Genomic DNA, 26,801 nt, shown 5'->3' on the forward strand with positions numbered 1-26,801 from the left:
GCTATCCAACCATCTCACCCTCTGTCGCATAGTTTTTAAATTACTTTGAACCACTGTTTTCTTTTTAATTAAAAAAAGGGTCATACATAGGGTTACAGAAAACAATTTAAGAACCAACCAGATTTATTGATGTTTTGCTATCGATGATTGAATTCCATCCATCTGTCTCTTATGAAATAAAATACCCAAATACCTAATAATAGTTGTTCAGTAAATATTACTTTTTTCTCTATCTCCCTCTCTTTCAAAACACCCAGTTCTTCTCAGAACAGAGATTCCTGAAAATCCCAAATGTCTTTTTTCCCCCAAAGATCAAGTATATGGGTATGATACAGCTGTTAAACAACTTTTGTTTTTTATGTAAGAACAGATTCAAGGAATCAAACAGCAAGTTATATTTCTGGCATCTGCTGAGCTGGTCTGCACATTAGTGCCTGTTACAGTGATGGGGCTTTTTGACAGCTGCCTCTTGGCCAGAGGATGCAGAAGATTTCCAGCCCAAATACAGTGCCACCCACACCAAATTCCAAGCAGAGAGGGCAAATACTTTGTTCCCTAAGCCAAACTGCAAGTTTTCTCTTTAGAAATGGATACAATCATGGCACAGGAATATCAGAGAGCCATCTCATCAAGACGCATGGGGATGGCATGGACAGTAATATTAAATGTAAAATCTCAAAGACCAAGAGAGTCTGAATGTGATCTGAGTTAACCCAAAGAAATCCCCCTTTCCAAGAGGCTCTCTGAGTGAAAAAATAAAGCCAAAATCACTATCAGTTTGATTTTCATGAGCATGAAAATGGCTTTTTATTCTCCAGTAAGAACACTCCAAAGACTATTTGGAGCCATTTTTACATCCATTTTAATTAGATTCCATTTCTCTGAACATTGCTACATGACTCTTAAAGGGGAACGATACAAATGTGTGAATTTTTTAATGAGTGCTTTTTCAAAGGTGAGTTTCCTGTTATTGAATCAGTAATCAGTGACATACCAAGATCTCTGTTGAAATATTTGATAATTTTTTTGAAATGCGTTACAACTTTTTTCAATCCATATCATCTTATGACAGGCTCCAGTTCAACTTATTAATTGCCAGGATTTATTTCTAAGAGTAATTACAACCAGATTAGAGGAGAGCACTGAAAAGTTATTTATAAGTATTAATAGTTAATATATAATTTGAATATTTTTAATGATTAGATGTTCTTATTGTAAGCTTATGCCCTGAAGATCAACGATAACTTTTATTTCCTTAACAAAAAAGCATAAAAACAAAGGAATCAAGAAAATTTAAAGTTTGTTAAATTTAGTGAAGGATATAAGCTGATCATGAAAAATAGACATAATTAATATAAAATTAATCTTGAAGTAGTATGCAGAATATTATTTTTCTAAATTTTGAAAATTGACTTCTACTTCCTTTGCATAAAAATGAAAGACATATACAGACACTTAAAGCTTGTTTAAATAAAGCACATGTGGAAAATACCACGATATATTTGAGCTTGTTATAATTAATTAACATGACTTGTAGAATTCAAGAAGAATTTCAGGGAGGCCATGAAGACTGTAAGATTTCTAGCAATGTCAGGATATTATATTTGATAATTTAGCTTAAGTACACCATCAGAAAATATGAATAACAAATGACAATGAATTATTGTCATAAATTTAGGATAATATTCTATATTCATGTTTAGCTTACTGATTCCTTGTATATTACAGATACTTAAGCAATACTCTTAAAATGTTTGCAATTCTAGTTTTGGTTTCTCTCACAATTTAATATCAAATTTTACTTTTCACTTTTTAAAACAATGATGCAGTAAATCACAGAAACTTTGAGTGGTAAGGTAATGTACAGAAGACATACATTCCCCACTTTCTATTGACCTTAAGTACATCTCTAGCTCAGGAATTATCTTTTTAATGTTGCATTAACCAAAACAAGATTTTAGTGCTCCACATAAACCCTTTAAAATATAGATTTCTAAGTACATTCCTCTCTTGCTTGTATGGGAAAAGGAAAATATAAATAGACTCCATATTGATTTCATGCTGCTGTAATTAGGATAAAATAATATCACATGTATCATTCTCTGCATATTATTGTCTAGTGGTTCTTAAAATGCTGATATCCTAGAATCACTTAGGTAATTTAAAATAGTCTAATATTGAGCTGACTATGAGCGATTCTGATTGAACTGGTTCAGGATAGAACACGTTGTAAATCTTCCCAGGTGATTCTGATATTTGGCCAGTACTGAGATCCACACTGCTGCTGCTGCTGCTAAGTCGCTTCAGTCGGGTCCAACTCTGGCGACCCCATAGACGGCAGCCCACCAGACTCTGCCGTCCCTGGCAAGAACACTGGAGTGGGTTGCCATTTCCTTCTCCAATGCATGAAAGTGAAAAGTGAAAGTGAAGTCGCTCAGTCGTGTCTGACTCTTAGCGACCCCATGGACTGCAGCCTACCAGGCTCCTCCGTCCATGGGATTTTCCAGGCAAGAGTACTGGAGTGGGGTGCCATTGCCTTCTCCGGAGATCCACACTAGTATAGCACAAAAGCAAAGGAAGGGACTCACAGGGCATCTGAAATATTCCTCAGCACAGTGGTGCTCTACTTTCTATACTATCCAGCTCTAAGAAATTTTAGAACATATATTCTGGGATTTCTTCATCTCTCCATCTGGAAAACATCAGTTTTTTCTTTGGTACAATTAGCACTCCTCTTTTATAAGAACCCTGCATTTATTTTGATTTGTAACAACATCCCCAGATCAGCAAAGGAGATTAAAAAGAATCTCAAGCCAATGGGGTCAGTCTCCCACACTTGTGAAAATCCCGCTTTCCACAGCACTGTCTGCTCAGAAGCTATAGGCATCTTTTATCCTCTCTACCACCTTCACTGGTGTTCGTTCCCTCTCCCTGTTTTTTTTTTTTTTTAAAGAAGCTATTTTCCTAGGAAGTTTAGAAAGGAGTGTAAGAAACTGTGTTCTTGTATTAGCTTCTGTGTTTGAGTTCTGACACTGAAAGAAAAAATAAAAAACTTCCACAGTTCTGATTGCTTATATAAGCCCAGATGCATTGTTAGTATCTAACTCAATATAGAAAAGAAGATAACTAAAGGTAATACATACTACCAGTTCCAATTCCACTCCTCTGTTGTTTAAAGGACCAGTGTGTATCAGCTGTTGTTTATATCAGTCCATAGGTTATAAGAAATCCAGTATAGCTTCCCTCATTTCATGGATTAGGAAATTTATGAGGTCTAACCTTTATAACCTAAGCTAAGTAAATGTCACACATGTTAACCATCAGCAAGAAAGCTCTCACACACACTGAACCAAAGATACAAAAATAGTCTTTTCAAATTTCGTTCCAATCTCCCCAAGCATTGCAAGGCACAATACATTAAATAAGAGCCATGGCAAAAGCTATAGGAAATGGTAATCAATAAAACACTTCACAGCAGGCTGTTCAGTCCATGAGTTCTGTCAACAGATATATTGAGAGGACTGCTCATCTTTATCAAAGTGGTTTTATCAAGCACAACAGAACATTCTGGACTCAGTTCACAGAATATACTCTAACAGAAAACATGGGGGTTCGGTTTTCTAGGCTTAGAAAATAAATTTGATGTAAGTGCTGAACTGAACCATGGAAAAATAATTAGAATTTCCTCACTGAGAAGAAAATTTATACAACTTGTACATTTACTCCAGTAAGTGGAGCCAGGTTTAGGGTGGCTTAAGGAGAACGCCATCTATAACATTCCAGTTGCAAATAGTATTTACCTCTTTTTTCTTTGAGTCTGGCAGTGCAGTCCTTGCTGCCTGAGAGGACTTAGTTGTCCCCGAATATACCACTGTAGCGATCTGGTAGAGCTTAGGTAAGATGGATCCTGAACGTATGCAGCGAAAGACTGAGTATAAACCTAACTAAAAGCCTCATTCTCATGAGAACATTTACAAGACACACCTGACTTTCACAAAGCCCTCTTTATACAACACACCTGAGTCACAAATTTCTCATATCAGCCATATAATTCTTGGGAAGGAAAACGTCCTTCTTCCACATTGTTGTCAAAGTAGAGTGTATCTTCAAATTCAAAAAGGTATGTCAAATAAAATAGTTGCATGCTACATAAACTTAGTCTAAGCAGTAAAAAATACAACTCAACCTTCACATATTAAGTGTATAGCCTTCATTTTATTCCATTGTATTCAGCTCACTTTTTAGATATGAGATTTTAATTGCTTACCTTTTTTCAATTTTTTTTTACTTCCCTTCCTTCTCTTTGTCTAGCACTTTCTGCATATGTGATAAACCTTACATTACTAGCTCACATTTTCTTGCTTATTTCTTCTCTGCCAAGATTCCATTTCTCATGTATCAATATGCAGCAATCTGTCTTCTACTGGGAACTGCTTAAGTTCGCAAGAATACATTTCATATCAAGTGAGGAAACTTCCACTTCTCTACATGAATTTGAATGAGTTTACTTGTCCTACTGAGGTCTGTTTTATAGCCTATTAAGTGAAGAGACTGGATTTAATCATTGCAAGTTTCTTTTACTCTAATATCCTTTTTTTTTTAGTGAAAGTAGATAATAAATAATTGCCTTTCCATAATATTGTTAATTTAAGAGATAATATGCATTGAAATTCATATTTGTTTAATTAATAGTTGGGTATTTTTTCCAAAGGCATTTTTAAGTTTTATACTTTTTACCTGTGCTGTAACCATTTTACTACTGTGGGTTTTTAATATTTTATTTGTAATGAAAAGATTGAGATAAATAGCAGAAATCGGCCAAGCAAGATTTACAAAAGCTCCTCTCTTGAAACAGAGGATAAATTATTTCAGGCTGGGGTCAGGAGAAGGTACAGTAATAGGAACTGAATAAGGCCTGTCAGGAGGCTGGCCATTTTGACTACTTGGTCAGAGCAGTCTTACTGGTGTTGAGCTCCCTAGATTAGGTGCCTCAGGAAGGCTTTTGCTCCCTAGATTAGCAACCTCTGAAAGGTTTTTGCTGGAACTGAACTGCCAAGCCCACACTTAAGAATTTTAAACGGGAGATTATCCTGAGTCTTGAAATTTTCTGGATTGAGATGAAATAGTGAAAGGAAAATTTCTCTGTTGGTATCTGCAGAATTGCTTTTGAACTGTCGTGTTGGAGAAGACTCTTGAGAGTCTCTTGGACTACAAGGAGGTCCAACCAGTACTTCCTAAAGGAAATCAGTTCTGAATATTCATTGCAAGGACTGATCCTGGAGCTGAAACTCCAATCCTTTGGCCACCTGATGCAAAGAGCTGACTCATTTGAAAAGACGCTGATGCTGGGAAAGATTGAAGGCGGGAGGAAAAGGGGACAACAGAGGATGAAATGGTTGGATGGCATCACCGACTCAATGGACATGAGTTTGGGTGAACTCCAGGAGTTGGTGATGGACACGGAGGCCTGGCGTGCTGCGGTTCATGGGGTTGCAAAGAGTCAGACACGACTGAGCGACTCAACTGATACTGATACTGATCTGCAGAATAGTCTGGCAGCTGAGGTAAGAGTATGAGGCAGACTCAAACAGGAGGCAGAACGTAGGGGATAAAAGCCTCTCTGAGGAGAGTGTGATTGGGTATGGCATTACCTCACACACACACACACACACACACACACACACACACACAGAGGCAAAAAATTCACATCACTCAGGTAAAAGAAAAGGAGCAAAGGAGAAGTAGGATCCAAATCCATCTTAAATCCAGCTGAAAACTGGAGCTTTGATAATCAGAAGATCTACTGGGAAATCATAAAGTAAAGCTAGGCTTCCTTGGTGGCTCCGACGGTAAAGAAACCGCACGCAGTGCAGGAGACCTGAGTTCAATCCCTGGGTCAGGAAGATCCCCTGGAGAAGAGAATGGCTACCCAGTCCAGTATTCTTGCCTGGAGAATCCCATGGACAGATGAGCCTGGTGGGCTACAGTCTACTGTGTTGTAAAGAGTCAGACACGACTGAGCAACTTTTATAGAAGAGCTATTTTAATACTAATTTTCTGTAATACTGATAATAAATCCACTCAGGAAAAAATAAATATATTAAAAAAAGAATATCAGTACTATATTTAAAATATTAAGCAGAATGTAGTCATTATTTGAGACAACTATAAAGTTTTGGAAAACAAAGTTGAAGGAAATCCAAATATTCCATTTTTGTCCTTAAGAGTGGCTTGAATTGTTAGAAAACAATTGTTTTGGATGATAATTTTGGACTGCTACTAGCAATATTTACTTATACTTAAGTCATAAATCACTGTGATCAAATAACTTTTGGTTCTTAGTCCTTTGGGGAGGTACCACACCATTTCAGTGTAGTAAATTATATCACACTCTGTTTAAAGCAAAATAAGGGTTAATACTTTGTCAAATTTTACTAATATCACTGACAATGTTTTTAACCCCAAACACAGACATTCCTTTTTTTAAACAAAAGCTTGATGATTTAATCTCTTATTTGACCAAATACTTTTAGGAGTTATAAAGGCCTAGTGGTATTAGACTTTAATTAATTTGATAAATTATGTTATAAATGAATTTACTCATGTACTATTAAATATTATCATAAATAATTAAAATTAAGCTACACTTGTCAAAACAGTTTAATAAACTGGGCTCGATTGTAGTCACCTTGAATTTCTAGCATGTTCATTTTCTAATTCACAAAATCTAATAAGTCAAGAATGAGAGTTCTACATGTGAACTAAGAGGGTTCTATGAAAATTATTAGGCTTACTTGAAAATAGTAACTTAAAAAACTATGTAAAATAATTATTTATAAATGAGATGAGAAAACTATATAAAATAATTATTAAAATATCATTAGCATCAAACTAGGCAAAGACAAATCAATCCATGATTAATAAGGAACATGGTAATTTGGTAAGAAGTATAAATTGACCTACATTTGTGTGAGGTTTTACTATTAGCAAAATACTTTCACATTCATTAAATCATTAGGGCCTTATAACAACATGTTGAAAGGTATCCTTTAGAGGGGAAATACAAGGGCCCAGGTGGCTCACTATTAAGGAATCTGTCTGCCAATGCAGGAGTTGCAGGAGAAAAAGATTCAATCCCTGTGTTGGGAAGATCCCCTGGAGTAGGAAATGGCAACCCACTCCAGTGTTCTTGCCTGGAGAGGAGCCTAGAGGACCATAGTACACGGGGTCACAAAGAGTTGGACAGGACTGAGCATACACGTACAGAGAAAAAAGTCTTAGGAAACTGGGCGCTAGTGGAGGATGGTTAGTCTATCGGTATTACCCTGGTAGAAATAATATGTGTGATACCAGGCAATTTGGGGAACAAGTACCTCATGAAGGTATAAACAAAATGAGGCAGAGGAAATGCACATCAGGAGAGAGACATGAACTGGAAAAGAGTGGGATTTGAGCAAATAAAGCAGAAGAATGACGGAACTTTGTATGTAACTCACTCTGTGTCAGCAGAGCTTTCATCCTATGCAAATAATATTATGGAATTTAAACCAAGACATAAAGTAAACAGTAATTAGCTATGCTGCCATACATAATTTACTTAGCACCAACGTAGAGGAAGAGTTTGGGACGTGTTTCTGATGTATGCAAAGAATAAGGTGGAATGATTTGGTGATTTTTGTCTGTTCAATTGTGCTAAAGGTTACAGACTTCTTGAATCCTAAAACTGCCTATCTGTGTTGCCTCATCCATTTTACCTTTCAGCACTGCTGCCTAAGAAGAGCAGAAGCTTATGGTTCTGATGCCATAGACATTCACTTGGGGTTTGAGAAATTGCAGCATCGTCCTGCTGATCTTAATCTTCTTGCCTCTTACTTTGGAAAGGAGGACTGGGTGAGCCCAGAGTACGCACAGGGAAGAGGGTAGTGACTCAAGAACTCTGTGCTGAGCTTAGTCCTCAGTCATGTCCGACTCCGCGCGGCTCTATCCAGGCTCCTCTGTCCCTGGAATTCTCCAGGCAAGAATACTAGAGTGGGTTGCCTATTAGGTAGAAAATAACACTCTTAATCTTCATTTGAAAGCAAGCTTCAGACCTAGTTAAGCAATTTGACCATGAACATGTGGGAAATGGGAAAATTGAAACTCAAATCCAGATCTTCTGGTTTCAAATTTATACTTTTATCCTATAAATTAACATCATAAACATGACATAAATTACATTGTCTATGACAAATTTCTATAGTAGAATTTCATTTTTTTTTACTAGTTGGGGTAAATAAGTTGTCAAAGCTTGATCTATCATTATGAGGATAGCTATTCATACAGTATGCTAATTTACTGAAAAATTCTTCATTCAAAAATTGCACTCCTCAAATGCTTAAATAAAACATGTAGGTTGGTGAATAATCTCAGAATTCAATTATGGTAGCTAAGGTTGAGATAAAATCTACCTGTCATCTTCATAAATGCTGTCAATTCCCTCCACTAAATTTTTAGCAAGGCTGTTGTTAGATTTACGTCTTTTCTCTCCTTCTTTGTTTAAACTGACATGGCATCATAACTTATGGTGAGATTAAACAAATGTCAAGTAATATGAAAAGGAAAGAAAAGAAGGTCTGTAACATATTCGCATTATACACATGCCAAAAAATTACTCCTTTGGAAACCATGGTTGGCATGACTGGTACTCACCCATATGTGGATATCCTTTCCTTCCTTGAGGACATGGGGATGACATAAAGGGCTACATGAGTAGTTTTGGCCAATGACACAAACAAGGACCGAGGATAAAGTACAACTAAGATTCTCCAGTCTCCTCTCCTTTTGTTGTGGTGATTTTGGAAGAGGATGCATGGGAGGGGGGTGGGGTGGAGACACATTCAACCCAGCCTGGATCACTGAATGACCACCCGAGGTACACCTGCCCTGGAGAGTCTGAGGGACTCAGGGTAAACTTGGAGTAAACGAGAAACAACTCAATGCTTCTGTGATACTAGCTGTTTGCTACCTCAGCATGCACTAGTCTATCTTGGCTTATGTTTTTACTTTCTATCTGCCAGCACCTTTCAAGTAAGTTTCACTGAAATGTCTGTAAGCTTTATAGATGACCTGTGCATGATGCAGGGGCTGTGCTTCGGGCAGTCCTGCGAAGGGGTGAACAACGTGGGCTGAGGAGGCTGACTGCCTGCCTTACAGTCCTGCTGTGACCACTGCCTGGCTCTATGACCTTGAGTGACAGTTTCCTCATTTGTACAATGTAGATAATAACACAGTGTCTAAGACATTGCATTTTTTAGGAGGGAAAAATGATATTATGAGGGAAAAATAACACAAAAACACACAGAAGAATGATACAAGGCAAGCCATTGATAAGGGCTAGATATCATGTACTGTCAACATCAACTCTAACCTACCCACGGGCACACAATGTTTTATTTAGCTGACCCCAAATTCCCTTTGGTGGTTAGGATAATTGACAACTACATCACCAAATAGTGGAAACAACCTATCTGTAGTCTAATAACAAAAGGATGGAAATGCTTTTATTAGAGCTCTAATGCACTGGTTCTTTAGATAGATCCACAGAGTGGATCTATTAGCTGTCAGGGTCAATGATAAACAGATGAAACTCCTCAATGAAATACCAGTAATGGAAGAGACACAGGCAGTGTCAAATGGTATTAATACTATGAAATCAGAACTTGTTAGGGGAAAAATAATCCAGAATAATAGACAGCCTTTGAACTTAAGACAAAAAAAAAAATCAGAAAGGTAAAGCCTCTGGTATAACACACGAGAAAATGAAGCTTGAATTATTCAACAGCTCATTCATTTTTGATGGTAGGGAAATTGCCTGAAATCCCTTTCACATTCTGCAAAGATCAAACATATTAGGAATGTCAAAATAATATTAGGCAACCCCTTTCAAGAGTCAAAATAACTCCTCAGAACAAAGGAAAAAATGGCAAAGTTCAGGGCTTTAAAGAACAGAATTAAATGCTGATGTTGTGGGGAAAAAAACATGGAAGTCCTGCTGGTACTATTAATAAAATGCCAGCCGGTCATTTATTAAGGGGTCAATTTTGGCAAAGCACTGAAACTGAGGTCCTAGATTTCTTCACTTTTAAATCAGGATAATAATTTCTATTTTATGCATTCATATGAGTTAGAAAAAAACTAATGTATGTAAAGCTTCAGAAAACATTAAAAATATTAGTTTACCCATCTTTGATCAGTCTGGAAGTCATAAGTCATAAGCAAAGTTTCCTACGTATTTTGCTTGGTCTTCACACAGTTCTATATACCAGGTTGATCTAACTGTGTTTTAAAGAGAATGTTGTTTGCAGAGCTTCTTTATATTCCACTCTAGGTTTATCCAAAAAGACCAGAATGATAAATCCAAGTGCTTCCAATGAAATAACACCCTTCATAAGGGATGCTCCACTAAAATGCAGCTAATGCAGTTTTATGGACTACCCTGGTGGCTCAGTGGTAAAGAATCCACCTGCCAATGCAGGAGGTGCAAGCTTGATCCCTGGGTCAGGAAGATACTCTGGACAAGGAAATGGCAACCCACTTCAGTATTCTTGCCTGGGAAATTCTGTGGATAGAGGAGTATGGTCAGCTACAGTCCATGGGGTCACAAAAGAGTCAGACATGACTTAGCAACTAAACAATGATGCAGTTTTATGTTCAACACTGCTGCTTGCCCAAATGGTAGTACCACATCTATCATTACTTCAGAATCGGGTGACTTACACAATTCTAAAATTGTGAAAGTTTTAGTCTAAGAATTTGAATACAGTGTCACAGTTCCATATTGACTCAGAAAATGTCTAATTTTGCAATAGTGTCTAGTAAATGTCAGATTCTGTGTACTTTACTTAATTATGTGATATGGAATTTTATTGCTCATAAAGCATTTCCTCACTTAGAAAATATCACTAGGTACCAATGCACAACAATGCAATCTTTTGCTACAAATTTGAGTGTACATTACAGCATGTGAAACTGGGGAAAGAAACCCGAACCGGGACAAATACAAGGCATTGGTTATTGCCTATATTCCATGGGAAAAAATTCAGTTAAGGTGGTGATTCATGACTTGATTCCATCATTCCTAGAGCAATTACATGTGGAATTACTCAGCCTTCTCTTCACGGAGCATCCAAGAGCTATAATTAGAACATGCAGATAAAACGTCCTGCAGAGTTTCAGAGAGTGTGTAGCTGCTGTTCTTGGTGATGTTAAAAGCAACTACTGATTTGTCTAAAAAAAGCCATACAATATACAGTGCCTTATTCCTTTATTCATTAAGCAGTTAGATGCAGGCATAATTCAAACACAAGATTTTTCAGGTTAATTAAATCACTTCAGTTAATAGCAGACATTTTTTCATAGACTATTATTAAACTAATAGGAGGTATGAATATAATCAGACTGAAGAGTGGGGAATTTCTTTTCTTCCATGCCCTGTATTTTTTAGCAGATATTTTATATTTAGCTTAAGCATGGCCTAAAAAAATCAGTTTTATTTCCTTTTATAACTCCTATAACTACTGAGAGATGGAAGAGAACTTTGGTCAACTTTCTTTTCTTTACACCATTTATCAGTGGAGATACAATAACCTCTCATTACAAAAATGGGACCATCTGTGTTTAAACTAACAAGACAAAATTTTTCCTTGTTGTTCAGTTGCTAAGCTGTGTGTGCATGGACTGCAGCATGCCAGGCTTCCCTGTCTTTCACCATGTCCCAGAGTTTGCTCAAATTCATGTCCAATGAATCAGTGGTGCTATCTAACCATCTCATCACCTCATCCTCTGCCTATTTTTCTTATTCCAATTTAATTAAGTTTTTTGAGCCATATGTTCTACCTTTCACTGTAAAGAGACACAGTCATAAGTAGTACTACCACGTCACATTTTGTAGAAACATTATCTTCCAAAAGAGTACGAGGACAGCTTTTTGGTATACTACTCCATGTGTGAATAAAAGAGTTAAAATCATGATGTGAAAAAAAGAACATGCCCTTAAAGATTTGGAAAAAAAAAATTCTGCTTTGGTATATTCAGGAAGAAAAAATATAGACCATGTTTTATGATGATTTAATAAATGATGTACAGAACTTGCATTTCAGAATTTAAATTTCAAAAGCAAGAGTTGGCTGATTACAAAAACTGCACTGCCACTTATGACACTTTAATTGCAAGTTTCCAGGCAAATATTATGGCACTCTATGTTAATTACTTTCCATGTTTTACAAGTTTATATATATTTAGAGGCATGACTAAGTTCCAGTGAATGTTACAAAATTATTGGGCAAAAAAACCCTATTGGCCCAATATATTTTATACACTAGTTAAAAAAAATTTAAAAGGAACATATGGAACCAAAAACTAAAAGGAATGTCCAACACTTGCTGTAATTTACCATTTAATGTTGACTAAGTGATAGACTGTAATAAGAGAAGAAGGTCAACAACTGTAACTATCTTAACACTGGGGCTGAACTCAGCTTTACAGGCCAAGAATAACTTATAAATGTGTGAAATAAAAACAGGAGTTGTGGCTTTGGCATATGTCACTAATAAAACATAAAAAGATGATCTTTTATGAGGTAGCTTTGTCTACAATTTGAGGAAGAGAGATGGCTTTGAACCTCAGAGATTGTGTCTAAGCATCTGGCTCAAATATCCTTAACCAGCAAGCTTAAATCATCCAGCTTATTCAACTTGCTTTATTGCAAATGAGTTATCTGCTCCATGGATGATATGCAGCTGTTAGTAAGCTCAATTTTGAGGTCCAGGTTGGTTCTCAGACATCACAAGGTTCAAAGTCTCAAACTATAATTATTAGGTCACAGTAATTGGCTGCGAAAGAAAGAGGGCCTGAAGGGAGAAAAGAGCAAGTCTTCTATGACTGTAATATCAAAAGGCCTAACACCAGATGGACATTTGAAAGGATATAAGTATTTAAATCTAGAAAGGTGATAAAATCCTGGGTTTATTTATAACAAGCCTAAATGAACACATTAAAACATTAAGAATATATGTGTAATTCTGATTCTGATATTCAATAAGTCAATTATTTATTTACCTCGCTCACATTTATTAAACATACAGATCATACAGTTAATACATTTTAGATTCTGGTCTTTGATTATTGGTCTTATGTTCTGCAAGTTTCTGAAAAGTTAGATTTATTCTGTTTGTGTTATCTTCATGTCCAACACACACACAACAAAAATCATGCAGAGTAAATTTTCAACATGATATCTCTATTTTTTTCCTCATTTCATTGTTCCTTTAAAAAATAAGCTTATTTTCTTTAGGGAATTATGCCTAAAATATATTATCACTTTATATAGGAAGTTGTTCAAAAATAGTATTCCAAATTATTATGATATAACTTGAAAAAGGCAACAAAGAAATATGATTGAAGAGTATCTTTCTGCAGCAGCAAAAATTAAAGTTTTGAGATCAAAACCCAAATATTCAAAAGTATTACAGTATTCTTTTTTAAGTTGCGTAATAATCAAATCTCCACCAAAGATGACTCCCTCTACTCCTGCCACTTAATGGACACATTTTGCTCAGGCACTTACCTTTCATCATGATTCTAAGGGAGTAAACCCATTTCTCATTCCAGGGCAAAAATCACATTATCAATCCAAATCATGGTAGTTAAGAATTGGGTAAGTATCATCTAAGCTGACAAATTAAAGAGAAGCACATTTATTGGATATTGGAAGGAAAGGATTTCCTCTCTGCCTTCTATAGAATAACAAAGAACCCTGGCATATTTCAGCTCTGAGGGGAATCAGCTTAAGGCATATGCTAAAAACATCCTGTTCCGGAAACATCTGTATTTTCCTGTATGGTTCTCCTATAAATGAGGGACTGCCTCAGGGAGCTTGTTGATGCAGGAGGTGAGTCATCCCACTGCTTCAGGGAGCTGGTTTATGGAGCGTCCTGGAGGCATGCTGAGAGTGAGGGGGACCTTCAAGGGCTGGCATGCACTAGATCATCCTTGAAGTGCCAAAATGGAAACACATCATATGCAAAGCGTACAGTCCTATTTAGTACCTGGATTATGATATTTAATTTGAAACCTTCTGACTTATACTCACAGTGATCTCCAAACTCTGTCAGAGTTGCTATCCATTTTGATGTAAATTACCATGGGATTGAGTGAACCGCTGTTTCATTTTAATTCCGAGGAACATTTGGTTTTGTCATTATTTACCGTTGTTTATTGACATATATTTCCACAGACCAAATCTTTCATTACATATAGAGGTGAACATAGGATCATAATTGTATAGTATAGAAAATAAACCTTCTTGTATCATCCTCAGCATTTAATTAGGCAAAACTAGTGACAAACATCTTTAGAAAAAAATAATAAAATAGTCCTTCAGTATTAAAATTTCTTATTAAAAAGCATGACATCAAAGTTAAGAGTATGGCATATTATTAATGCATAGATGAGTCAGGCATGAATAAAATGAATCTAATCCCATCTCTTATAGTAAATCAAAATCTTTGAAATCTACAGTTTGTAATGGGTTAACTGAAAAAAAATGATATATTTAGTTTTTTCATTATTCTGTGGTTTCTGATCATGTAACTTTTTAAACAATGAATACTCAGGATATAAACAAGGTACTGCATACTTACCAGGTGATTTTTATGTCACTCTGCTGAATGCAGGATAAATATATTTGGGCTTTTTATTGCTTGAGTAGAAAGTGCTCATTACTTATTATTTTATGTTTATAATATAGAAAAAACAAAAAAAAAAAACAAAAAAAATGCTTTTAAATGGCATACATCACACTGTTGTAGTGGTGGACTTCCTCAAGATCGTCTTCTGTGGTTTTGGTGCAGTGGGAGGAGGCACAGTTGCAGGTCTGAGGGGGGGGAAGCTGTTACTGTGGCTTACTCCCAGCCCCCCGTTTTCTAGTGGAAAAGGAGGGAGATGAGGGGGAAGTGGGTGGGGAGGGCCTTGGGGAGGAAGCTTTCCTGGTGGGTGGACGGGTTCGCTGTGTAAGAGGACCTCCCTGTTCTTTACGTGATACCTGGTGTCACAGTCAGGACAATAGCCATGGTATTGGACTTTTTCATTAAACCTTACTCGTTCCCGAGGCCCAGCTTGGGGGCACCTGTCTTTTTCGGGTCTGTGCATCAGAGGCTGCCCGGGAGCCTTGTCCAAGTTACTGCTGGGTTTGCAGTAGATTTCTCCGTTGGGGATTTTGGTTGGCGCCCCAGGGAAGCCTCCATTCCGCAGAAGGGTGCCATTGGTCTTTACCGGGTTGACGGGGGGCACCACTCGCTGGGGGTCTTCACACTTCACAGGTGTCAACCGTGGAGGAGGCGCTGGAGGGTTTGGCTTTCTCAGGACCGTGAGGATGGCAGATGGGTGGGCTGGGGGCTTAATGAGGGGGGCATTGGCCTGCACTTTGATCTTCTCTATGCTGGAGGCTGTCGTCCCGCTTGAGCTACTATTCAGGGTGTCCGTCTTGGAGCTGTCAGTCATCTCATCCTCCAGCTGTAGGTCAGAGGTCAGGGTATCAATCTGGTCAACCACCTGGTAAAAAGCACAAGGGAATCATGTTGAACAACGACCCCAAGCAAAATATACCACAAGTGCCTTCCTATTTCATAAGCAGATATGGGAACAGGGACTAATACTGAATGGTGAATTCCATTGTCCTTAAGTTTTCATTCAACAAATTTACAGAGTATCTACCAGAAGAGCACCAACTGTTTGATAACATAATGACTTCACATGCCTAGAATATGTTATTTATGTATACGTTCTATCCCTGACTCTGCTGTATCCAAAAATAAAATCTAATACAGAAACGTAACTGATTTTTAAAATTGATTTACAATATTAGTTTCAGGTGTACAATACAGTGACTTGATATTTTTATAGGTTACCCTTCATGTAAATGTATTATAAAATATTGGCTATATCCCCTGTGCTGTACAGTATACCCTTGTAGCTTATTTATTTTGTATGTAGTAGTTGGTACCTCTTAATCACTTATTTGCTCCTCCCCCACCCTTCTCCCCACTGGTTATTAAACTGATTTTAAACAGGGGAGGGGGCTTTCCTTCTGACTTACCCTGTAGAAAGCATAGGAGGACATTAATCTCATGCTAAAATGAAACAAAGCCTGATAATCTGCAAAAATCAAAACTTTTCTAGAGATTATCAGAGAACTGAGATCACAAAGTAACCAAATAAACTGAACTGTAAAGAGCTCCAAACCCTCTGAGGGCAGACAGGACACAAAGACTGTTCCATCTGTGGCCAGTCACAGGGAAAAGATGTAGTGTACAAAAGTGAGTGAAGAAAACAGCTAAGACATTACATTAATTACTCCATAGAGTAATTAAAGGCAGAGTGTGCTGTCATGACAAGTTAGAAACCTGAAGACCCCAGACACAATGTAGCCTGTTCTCAACCGTGCCCCTTTTGCCATAGGCTTCTCTGAGGGCAGGCAGAGACTGCAAAGGGTCCCTCTTGGGCACAAAAACTCACCCATTTCCCAGACCCTTCTTTCTTACAAAACAGAAGCCTTCAGCACTAGGGGGATGGCAAGAAATCCTCTAACTTCTAAGACATGGGCAATGATCAGCTGCTTCGAGGCTGGAAGAAAGAGGTGTCTATGTCCTTGGAAAAGGAGGTGAAACATTCTCTTGGATCCAGGAACCTACACTACTTATGTCTGCTACCACTTGGGGGAGGGATCCAAGTCACAGCCACTCAGTATATGCCAAAGACACAAGACAGAATCAGGAAATCAAGTAAGACTGCAGGCCCATCACACCACGATGCAGGATCAACCCCGAGTGTAGGAGAGTGATTGTGAAGACAGGAAAACTGGGTGGCAGAGTTCCAGGCCATGCCTTTCTAAGGCAAGTTGGGAAGGACGATCAGAGAGTCATGGAGTTAAGGAATCTAGCACCTCCTACAACCAGCTGGCTTAGAGTCTCTTCGCTATTAAGTCATGGTCTGGGATAACCTGTGGGAAACATAGTCTCAGCTCAAATGCTCAATTTCAGAGCCAAGAAGTTTGACCCTCTGTCATTTACACTCTCTGAAGTCACAGATCTTAGAGACCATTCTCACAGCTGCCGTACATGTACTATTATGTTTACATGATGAAGGAAGCTATGGGTGACTTTAAAAATAATTTATTTTTAAATGGAATGAGTCCCTTCATCTCATGTTTCCATATGTAGGCTGTTTCTTCTTCTCTTACTCAGGCTGAAGTGTGTTCAACTGTGAAGTTAGCCCTTTGACACAAGATTGGGCTCAAAATGAAGACATCATGACCAACCAGAAGGTAGAGAGGACACGGAGAATTTACTTCTTCCACAGGTGAGTCTTATGTGATTGGTTAATACCAGTACCATGAGAGCTAGGCCTTCAATTTTAGCAGATTTCAGTTCCTGAATCCATTCACTTCTCTCCATCTTCCTTTCTCTGATTCCAGTCTGAAAGGGATCAGAGATCCCTTTCTCTGATCCCTTGCCTCCCCTCTCAGTTCTATAATCTCAGTGATCTTTTAAAAAACTGAGTTGTATTTTTTTCATTCCCTGCTTAAAACTTTTAATACCTGCTCATTTCTTCTGTGATACGTATCAATTTAACATGGTCTCCAGGGGCTTGTAAAGTCTCAGTGTTGTTCTGGTAATTGTTGAATAATTGGTTTTTAGGGATTTGAGTCCTGATTTAAAGAGTTTGCCAATTTCCATGTGTGGACTCATGCCATGGTTAACTTCAAGTGAGTAAGGCAGCATCACTGAACATGAGACTGGGAAGAAACATGCATGGGTGTATCATTATAAAGAGCTTCCACCACACCAGCAGAATAGACATAAACTCAGGAGCATAAATACATATTAAAATGTTGTAAAATAATTAGGAATGACTAGAATCAGGCAAAAAACTTTTCTTTTTAATGTAATTTATTTAATATAGGTTTATATACTTCAGTTTTCAATAACTGTGAAACAGTTATTTCACAACTTGCCCACAGGATTTCTGAAAATAAAACAATTGGCCCTTTTTAACCAGTATTAGCACTCCTAACTACTTTCTATATGTTGTTGTTGTATGCGTGTGTGTGTGTGTGTGTGTGTGTGTGTGTTAGCCATTCAGTCTTGTCTTGTCTGAGTCTTTGCACTCCCATGGACTATAGCCCACCAGGTTATTCTGTCCATGGAATTCTCCAGGCAAGAATACTGGATTGGGCTGCCATTCCCTTCTTCAGGGGATCTTCTCCACCCAGGGATCAAATATGAATCTCCGGAATTGCAGGCAGATTCTTTACCATTTGAGCGATCAGTTGTTGTTGAGTTGCTAAATTGCATCCGACTCTTTGCAGCTCCACAGACTACAGCGTGCCAGGGTTTCCTGTTTTTTACTATCTCCTGGAGTTTTCACAAACTCATGTCTATTGAGTCAGTCATGCCATTCAATCATCTCATCCTCTGTTGCCCCCTCTCCTCTTACCCCCAGTCTTTACTAGCATCAGGGTGTTTTCCAGTGAGTTGGCTCTTTGTATCAGTTTGCCAAAGTATTAGAGCTTCATCTTCAGCATCAGTCCTTCCGATGAATAGTCAGGGTTGATTTCCTTTAGAATTGACTAATTTGATCTTCTTGCTGTCCAAGGGACTCTCAACAGTCTTCTCCAACACCACAGTTTGAAAGCATCAATTCTTCGACTCTCAGCCTTGTTTATGGTTCAACTCTTACACCATACACGACTACTGGAAAAACCATAGCTTCGGCTATATAGACCTTTGTTGGTAAAGTAATGTCTCTCTCTCTCTCTCTTTTTTTTTCTTGTTTCTTCTCTTTAATTCGCTGTCTAGGTTTGTCATAGCTTTTCTTCCAAGAAGCAAGTGTCTTTTAATTTCATGGCTACAGTCACCATCTGCAGTGATTTTTCAGCCCAAGAAAATAAAATGTGTCACTGTTTCCACTTTTTCCCCATCTATTTGCCATGAAGTGATGTGAACGGATGCCATGATCTTAGGTTTTTGAATATTGAGTTTTAAGCCAATTTTTTCACTCTCATCTTTCACCTTCATCAAGAGGCTCTTTAGTTCCTCTTCACTTTCTGCAATTAGAGTGATTATCATCTGACAATCTGAGGTTGTTGATATTTCTCCCAGCAATCTTGATTCCAATTATGATTTATTAAGCCCAGCATTTTTCATGATGTACTCTGTATATAAGTATATAAGTTACATAAGCAGGGTGACAATATACAGACTTGACGTACTCCTTTCCCAATTCGGAACCAGCCTATTGTTCCATGTCCAGATTTAACTGTTGTTTCTTGACCTGCATACAGATTTCTCAGGAGACAGGTCAGTGGTCTGGTATTCTCATCTCTTCAGGAATTTTCCACAGTTTCTTGTGATCCACACAGTCAAAGGCTTTAGAGTAGTCAATGAAACAGAAGTAGATTTTTTTTTTAATTCCCTTGCATTTTCTATAATCCAACGGATGTTAGAATTTTATTTCTGTTTCCTCTGCCTTTTTGAAATCCAACTTGTACATCTGGAAATTCTTGGTTCACATACTGTTGAAGCCTACCTTGGGGAATTTTTAGCATTACTTTGCTAGCATATGAAATGAGTGCAGTTGTGTGGTAATTTGAACATTCCTTAGCTTTGAGAACCCGGGCTTCCCTGGTGGTTCAGAGGGTAAAGCGTCTGCCTGCAATGTGGGAGACCTGGGTTTGATCCCTGGGTTGGGAAAATCCCCTGGAGAAGGAAATGGCAACCCACTCCAGTATTCTTGCCTGGAGAACCCCATGGACAGAGGAGCCTGGTAGGCTACAGTCCATGGGGTGGCAAAGAGTTGGACACGACTGAGCAATTTCACATTCACTTTCACTTTATTTTCAACTCTAATAATATTTCCTTTCTTTTCTCACACTTCTTGGTATTCTTTTAGATTCTCATAATTGCCAGTCTGCTTCCCACCCTAAGACATTTGAACATACTATTTTTTCTTGAAATGATCTGACTTCTCCTCTTTGTCTAATTAACTCTTACTTTTTATTAAAATCTTAGCTCAGGAGTTAAACTTGTGAAGTAAAATTTTCCCCTCCTACTGGGATTTCCGTTATTGGTCTAGTTAATTTGTTAAATATTCACAAGAAAACATTTCATTCATTCAAAGTTATCACATACTTTTTATATTATATGTTTAGTAGTAGCTGAGCATTGGAATAATGTCTTCTCTCTAGATCTCAATCTCAGTGAGACTGAGGACCTTGTTGGTTTCTACTCTTGGATCCTAAAGACTAAATATGTGAATGGTATACAAAAGGGACTCAACAAATACTTATTGTATGAATTCATTGAGGTTGTTTCTTTGATTCAACTGTGAGCAAAAGCACTTCTTTTTCTATTTGATTTTTGAAGTGGTTACTTTAAATTCTAGAATAAAATCTAGAATAAAATTCTAGAATAAAATCAGGGGAAAATGGCTTAGCTATAAATGATGCACAGAGTTCAGTTCAGTTCAGTCGCTCAATCATGTCTGACTCTTTGCAACCCCCCATGGACTGCAGCATGCCAGGCTTCCTTGTCCATCAAAAACTTCCAGAGCTTTCTCAAACTCATGTCCATTGAGTCAGTGATGCCATCCAACCATCTCATCCTCTGTCATCCCCTTCTTCTCCTGCCTTCAATCTTTCTCAGCATCAGGGTCTTTTCCAATGAGTCAGTTCTTTGCATCAGTTGGCCAAAGTATTGGAGTTTCAGCTTCAGCATCAGTCCTTCCAATGAATATTCAGGATTGATTTCTTTTAGGATGGACTGGTTGGATCTCCTTGCAGTCCAAGGGACTCTCAAGAGTCTTCTCCAACACCACAGTTCAAAAGCATTAATTCTTCAGCCCTCAGCCTTCTTTACAGTCCAAATCTCACATCCATACATGACCACTGGAAAAACCATAGCTTTGATTAGATGGACTTATGTCTCTGCTTTTTAAATGATGCACAGAGTCAGTATCACATTCTCTAGCTCTTGGCCAGATATCATAGAAATTCAAGTGGAAGGATACCTAAATATCATGATAGATAGATGAACATCTTGGCTCATGTGTACTGTGTACTGTTTAACCCAGACTGGTTACCTGCCTAAGCCTTTTTTTTTTAATCTTCAGCAAAAGAGAGAAAGCTAGTCTACTGTGAGGAAAGGGAAAATGATTTTCAGAGATAAATACACTGCCTGGGGCCCTGATGTTTCAGTAGTTCCTGACTGGTTTTGGTCTGTACAGTGCTATTTCCCGAGTGCCTAAAAATGCCAATAGAACAACAACAAAAACCAGAAACAAGCAAAATAATGCCATCATGGGACAGGGAATCTAGTGGAATGGCCTGACATCAAGTAGGTCTTCAATCAAGTAACTGCAAAAGCACATCTGCCTCAGGTGCTTTGAAAGAGAAATACAAGCTATTATAAGAGGAAAATAAAACCATGTGAGAAAGTGGGTGAAGCATTCCTGAAGGATGAGTTACAGTGAACTGGTAGAACAGGAGTGATTCCAGAAGTCCATTTAGGAAAGAGCCTCATCAAGGTACTTGGATAGAAGAGAACCCCTGAGTGTGAGCAAATTTGGAGAGGACTCGTGGCTGAAGGACACTGAGAGAGCCAAGGCTGGAGAGCTGGATGGCAGCTAGGCTGCAAGAGTCCTAGTTATGTTGTGATAAAGGACTACATACTTTTAAAAGGGTTTCAAAAGTGAGAGAAGCAATATTCAAAGAGACAATGAATTCAGTTTTTCAGAACTAATTAAAGAAGTATGCAGTCTCAAGCAGGAAAGCATAAGCAAACACACAACCAGAGATACTATAGTGAAAATACAGAACATTAGAAAGTAATGATTAAAGTTTTACAACAAGAAAATAAACACCAAATATTTACACAATAACAAAATTTAGACAGATTTTCACACAAGCAATGGAAGCCCCAATAAAATTTAGAAATATGTTTCCTACTGAAAGAAAGAAATTGGATAAGGAATATAGTGTAACTTTTCTGTAAAAGTGAGAGTGCAATAGACATAATCCATCAGAGATGAAAAATAATGAATGAAATAAAATTGAAAGCTCATGTACACACACACACACTCAAAAAATGGGATAAAAGTTATAAAGAAATAATTCACATAAGGTAAGCTCTAAATTTTCAAAAATCATACACTCAGTCTCACGAGTAATCAAGCTAGTGCAAAACTGAAGAAAAATGAGAAAGTATTTATTTTCTACTGAGTAGTTTAGGAAAAACAAACCAGTCCAATGGTTCTATTTGATGATGAGGTGAATAAATGGGAACTTTGTATATTGCCAGTGGAAAGGTAAATTCGGTGCGTTGGGAAACTTTTGGACAATGTCTTATAAATTGGATAAGGTTCACACTCTATGGTATAGGTCTTCTAGGAACAAAGTCTGGACTATTCTGGAGAAATTCTAAGAGATGTGCATAGGGTTGAAAAAGCACAAGGATAGTTCTTATATTTTTTTTTTCTTTTTTGGTTTGTTTTGCCATGGCAAAAAATTGGAAGCAACCTAAATATCTGTTAGTAAGTGATAAGGGAAGTAAATATAAACTAGTTCAAATGAATTAAATATAGCTATATGTATCAACAGTGATAAATCTCAAAAACCTTCAGTTGAGGGCAAAGATGTTAAAAAAAATCCACTAAAAGTATAATACATACTGTTTATATGTAGAAGCACAGATATTTTAGTTTATACAACATGAAATATATGATATACATTAAGTTTAGGCAAGAAAGAAGAGGAAAGACTGTCAGGAGACATCAGCAACATAGATGAAATATCTTCTTTTAAAACTTCATATAAAGTAATTATGATAAAGTGTTAACATTTGTTAAGTTCAGGTTATATTTGATATAGTATTCATTTTATGTTGTGTAAAATCTTTTATAATTGAAGATAAAATAAATGTTTATCACTACTTAAATAAATTTAGAAAGAAATAGAAGTATTTCTTACAGCTGCCATGTGGAGAACACATTGAAGGCTGCTGAAGTTTATTTACTTGGAGAGTTAGAGAATATTGCAGCCAAGTGAAAGATGAATAAATTAACCAGACAAGGAATACACTGTATCCTTATAATTACACTTCTATGTTTTGCTAACAGAATTTCAAAGTATCATATTGCAACTAAAGGAATTATAACCACAGGCATGATGGAATTAAGGGGAAAACAAAATAAAAGAAAGGAGGACTAGAGAGACATGCTGCAGATACTGAGAGGTGAGACAATCATGACATCAGGCATGACATCAATCAAAAATATAAGAACATCCACACCTAAACATCAGGAACAAAGGAGAAATCTGTGTCTCAAACTTGAAACTGAGTCATCTGTCCAAGTGGAATCTATTTATGGGAGTGAAACAGCAAGACTTAAAGAAAGGATAATGCATTTAGTGATCCCAGAAAGTTTTCTTTCTTGTTGGAAAATAAATATAAAGGTTATAAACTTGCTTAAAGATTCTTACTAAAATTTGAATCATTTTTTGAGAGAGAAGGCAGTATATGATTTTGAAGGTATTTTGTTGTTTTGCTTTTGTAATATTTATTTAAGTGGCAATTTATACCGTTTTCTCTGAAAGTAAATAAGATTTAAAAATAACAGGAATCATAATTCATCATCAAGCCTGATCAACAGAAAATAAACTAAAACTACAATGCAATTTTTCTTCTTTTTATTTGGGGTCAATTGGGTTTGACAAATATTTATTGTACAAATATTATTAATCTGTTACTATATAAGACACTGAGGATTAAAAAATGAGGCTTCTAGTTTAATAGATACTGATCATATGGACTTAGTGCTTTCCTTTGCAAATCATATTCAAATGAGAGTAAAAAATAAAAACAGTAATAAATTCAGAAAATCTTCTCAAACTGTGGTCTAAGTGTGATCAGAGATTTTTACAAGTACATGAAAGCGAAAGCGTTAGTCGCTCAGTTGTGTCCAACTCTTTGTGATCCCATGGTAGCCCTCCAGGCTCCTCTGTCCATGGGATTCTCCCAGCAAGAATACTGGAATGGACTGCCATTCCCTTCTCCAGGGATCTTCTCAACCCAGGGATTGAACCTGGGTCTCCAGCATAGCACGCAGGTTCTTTACCATCTGAGCCACCAGGGAAGCTCGTATGAATACTTGAATGAATAAATAAAAAGGTGGTAAAAGCACTGATGGAGTCCCTGAAGGATTCCAAACTTGAAAATGAAATAGAGACAGTAGGAGCAAGAAATAATGCAAAATTTAGGGTGTGAAATTGCTGAGTGACTATCTTTCACAAAGGAAAAAAGTTTGTGTCAAATGGTGCAACAAGACTGGCAATGTGCTAACAGCTTACATCCTAAAGACAAACTGAGATTCTTGCTTTAAAGAAACTGAACAATGTCTCTGGATAAGAAGGCCCTAAAATGTGGTTGGTAGCATCTTAAAACAAAGCTCTTCTCCTCTATTATTATCACAATAATAATATTAAGTTCTCCCATTGGGAAGGTGGTAGAAATGAGGCAAGAGCAGCTAGCTTGTCTTCTAAAGTACTGCATGCCCATCTGACATATTCACAATCTTCAATCAGCATCCTGCCTTTTCCTGCATGTAGGAGAGACTGATAAAACATCTTAATAATGCCAACATCACAAAATAGAAAGACGAAGATGAATGAACAGATCAATATTAAGATAAAGTGATAAAGCGGCTGTTATTAGTTAATTAAGAGAACTTTGTAGTAATTTTAATTAATGTACTAGGAGAAGTTTGAGAATACATTGTGGCTAAAAAATAATACAATGTTATAAAAGAAGAGACATAAAATAAGACACATTTGAAGTATAAAACATAAATATAAATGTAAAGATATATTTTTAAGAAAATCTAAAAGAATCTAAGAAATATTCTTAATCATAAATCACAAATATTTTAATGAAAATGTAAGAAAAGATTTAAAGGCATGGAACACAAGAAAATCAATGCTGCAGCTTCAACGACTGAGAAGTTCTAGTAAAAAAGGGGGGAAAAGAGGAAAAAGAATGTGGGATTGCAATAATTAAAAAAAAAGTAAAGAGAAAATTTCACATTTGACAATACTAGGCGATTCAGATGGAAAGAGTCAATTGAGTGCTAATCAGGATGAATGAAAAAGAAAACAAAGTCAATCACTTACCAGGTAAACACAGAAAACCCAGAAAGAGGTGATAATTAAATAATCATCACAGTGTCTTCTGGATGAGTGGAGGATGAAAGACATTTTACCAGTAACCTTCAAAGGTCTGCGGAAAAAATAATTTTAACCCTGATTCTAGAGTAACTAAATCAACAATTTATATTAATGAAAAATTAAAATGTTCAGGTATTAGGACAATTTACTTCTCTTGTATCTGTGCTTTAAAAGTTAAGGATATTCTATAGCTCAGTAAAATGGAATCCAAGAAAGGAGGAAAGCACAGGATGCAAGAAACATAATTAACACAGAAGTGTGAAAACAAATACAAAAAATTCAAGAATGATAACTATACTAGAGTCCCCAAAGTGATTATTCTAAGCTAAAAAGGGAAATCAGAAGCCTTCAAGAAAAAATAATGAATTACATTCAACAGTCATATTACTGAAAAGCTGTCAGCACATTCAGTTCGGTTCAGTTCAGGTCAGTCACTCAGTCATGTCCGGCTCTTTGCGACCCCATGAATTGCAGCATGCCCGGCCTCCCTGTCCATCACCAACTCCTGGGGTTTACTCAAACTCATGTCCATCAAGTCGGTGATGCCATCCAGCCATCTCATCCTCTGTCGTCCCCTTCTCCTCCTGCCCCCAACCCCTCCCAGCATCAGGGTCTTTTCCAATGAGTCAACTCTTCGCATCAGGTGGCCAAAGTATTGGAGTTTCAGCTTCAGCATCAGTCCTTCCAATGAACACCCAGGACTGATCTCCTTTAGGATGGACTGGTTGGATCTCCTTGCAGTCCAAGGGACTCTCAAGAGTCTTCGCCAACACCACAGTTCAAAAGCATCAATTCTTCGGCACTCAGCTTTCTTCACAGTCCAACTCTCACATCCATACATGACCACTGGAAAAACCATAACCTTGACTAGACGGACCTTTGTTGACAAAGTAACATCTCTGCTTTTTAATATGCTATCTAGGTTGGTCATAACTTTCCTTCCAAGGAGTAAGCGTTGTTTAATTTCATGGCTGCAATCACCATCTGCAGTGATTTTGGAGCCCGAAAAAATAAAGTCTGACACTGTTTCCACTGTGATAGGGAAAAGAAAACTATTGCAGTGAGTGATGAGTATAATGTGTGTAAAAAGAGAAACCATTTGAAACTTGAGTTCTCTTTTGAAAGGTTCAGGTTTAGAAATGTAGGTGTAAATTTATTTCTTTGTGAGTTCATTAGCAGTGTTTCATTCTACTTTTATTATTGAGATGCTGGTTACTGAATGAAAGGAATGTTTCTTTGTGAATATTTAACAAATATTTTGTGGCACTATCCAAAAAGTGCATTCAGTTAGCTCCTTGACAGAGGATGCACATGGACATACATATTTTAATAGGTTCATTTCTTTTTAAGTCAAATTGTTTTATAGCCATGGAATGAACAGTATGTAGAAAGTCCAGGTCTAAATATAAAACTCTAGATATGATTTATCCAAAAATGTTAATGGGTCTTGGCAGCCTTGGAAAATTACACAGGTATCAGTTTATCACAA

General features: G+C 37.1%; 1 protein-coding gene across 7 annotated transcripts in view; it reads right to left on the minus strand.

The window, feature by feature from the left end:
* The window catches only part of PRR16 (proline rich 16), a 281,214-nt gene that overhangs the window by 92,162 nt on the left and 162,251 nt on the right, over positions 1-26,801 (minus strand). For 3 of the 7 annotated variants that reach the window (XM_043912290.1, XM_043912289.1, XM_043912288.1), the window contains one exon: positions 11,074-15,588. In XM_043912290.1, coding sequence (XP_043768225.1) covers positions 14,833-15,537 — 705 coding nt within the window. In that variant the 5' untranslated portion in view covers positions 15,538-15,588 and the 3' untranslated portion in view covers positions 11,074-14,832. Of the gene's footprint in view, positions 1-11,073; positions 15,589-26,801 lie in introns of those variants that run through there. The other 4 variants (XR_006342695.1, XR_006342696.1, XM_043912287.1 and 1 more) reach the window with 3 other exon arrangements.

Source organism: Cervus elaphus, chromosome 9, assembly GCF_910594005.1.
Source record: "Cervus elaphus chromosome 9, mCerEla1.1, whole genome shotgun sequence".
NCBI classification, from domain to species: Eukaryota; Metazoa; Chordata; class Mammalia; order Artiodactyla; family Cervidae; genus Cervus; species Cervus elaphus.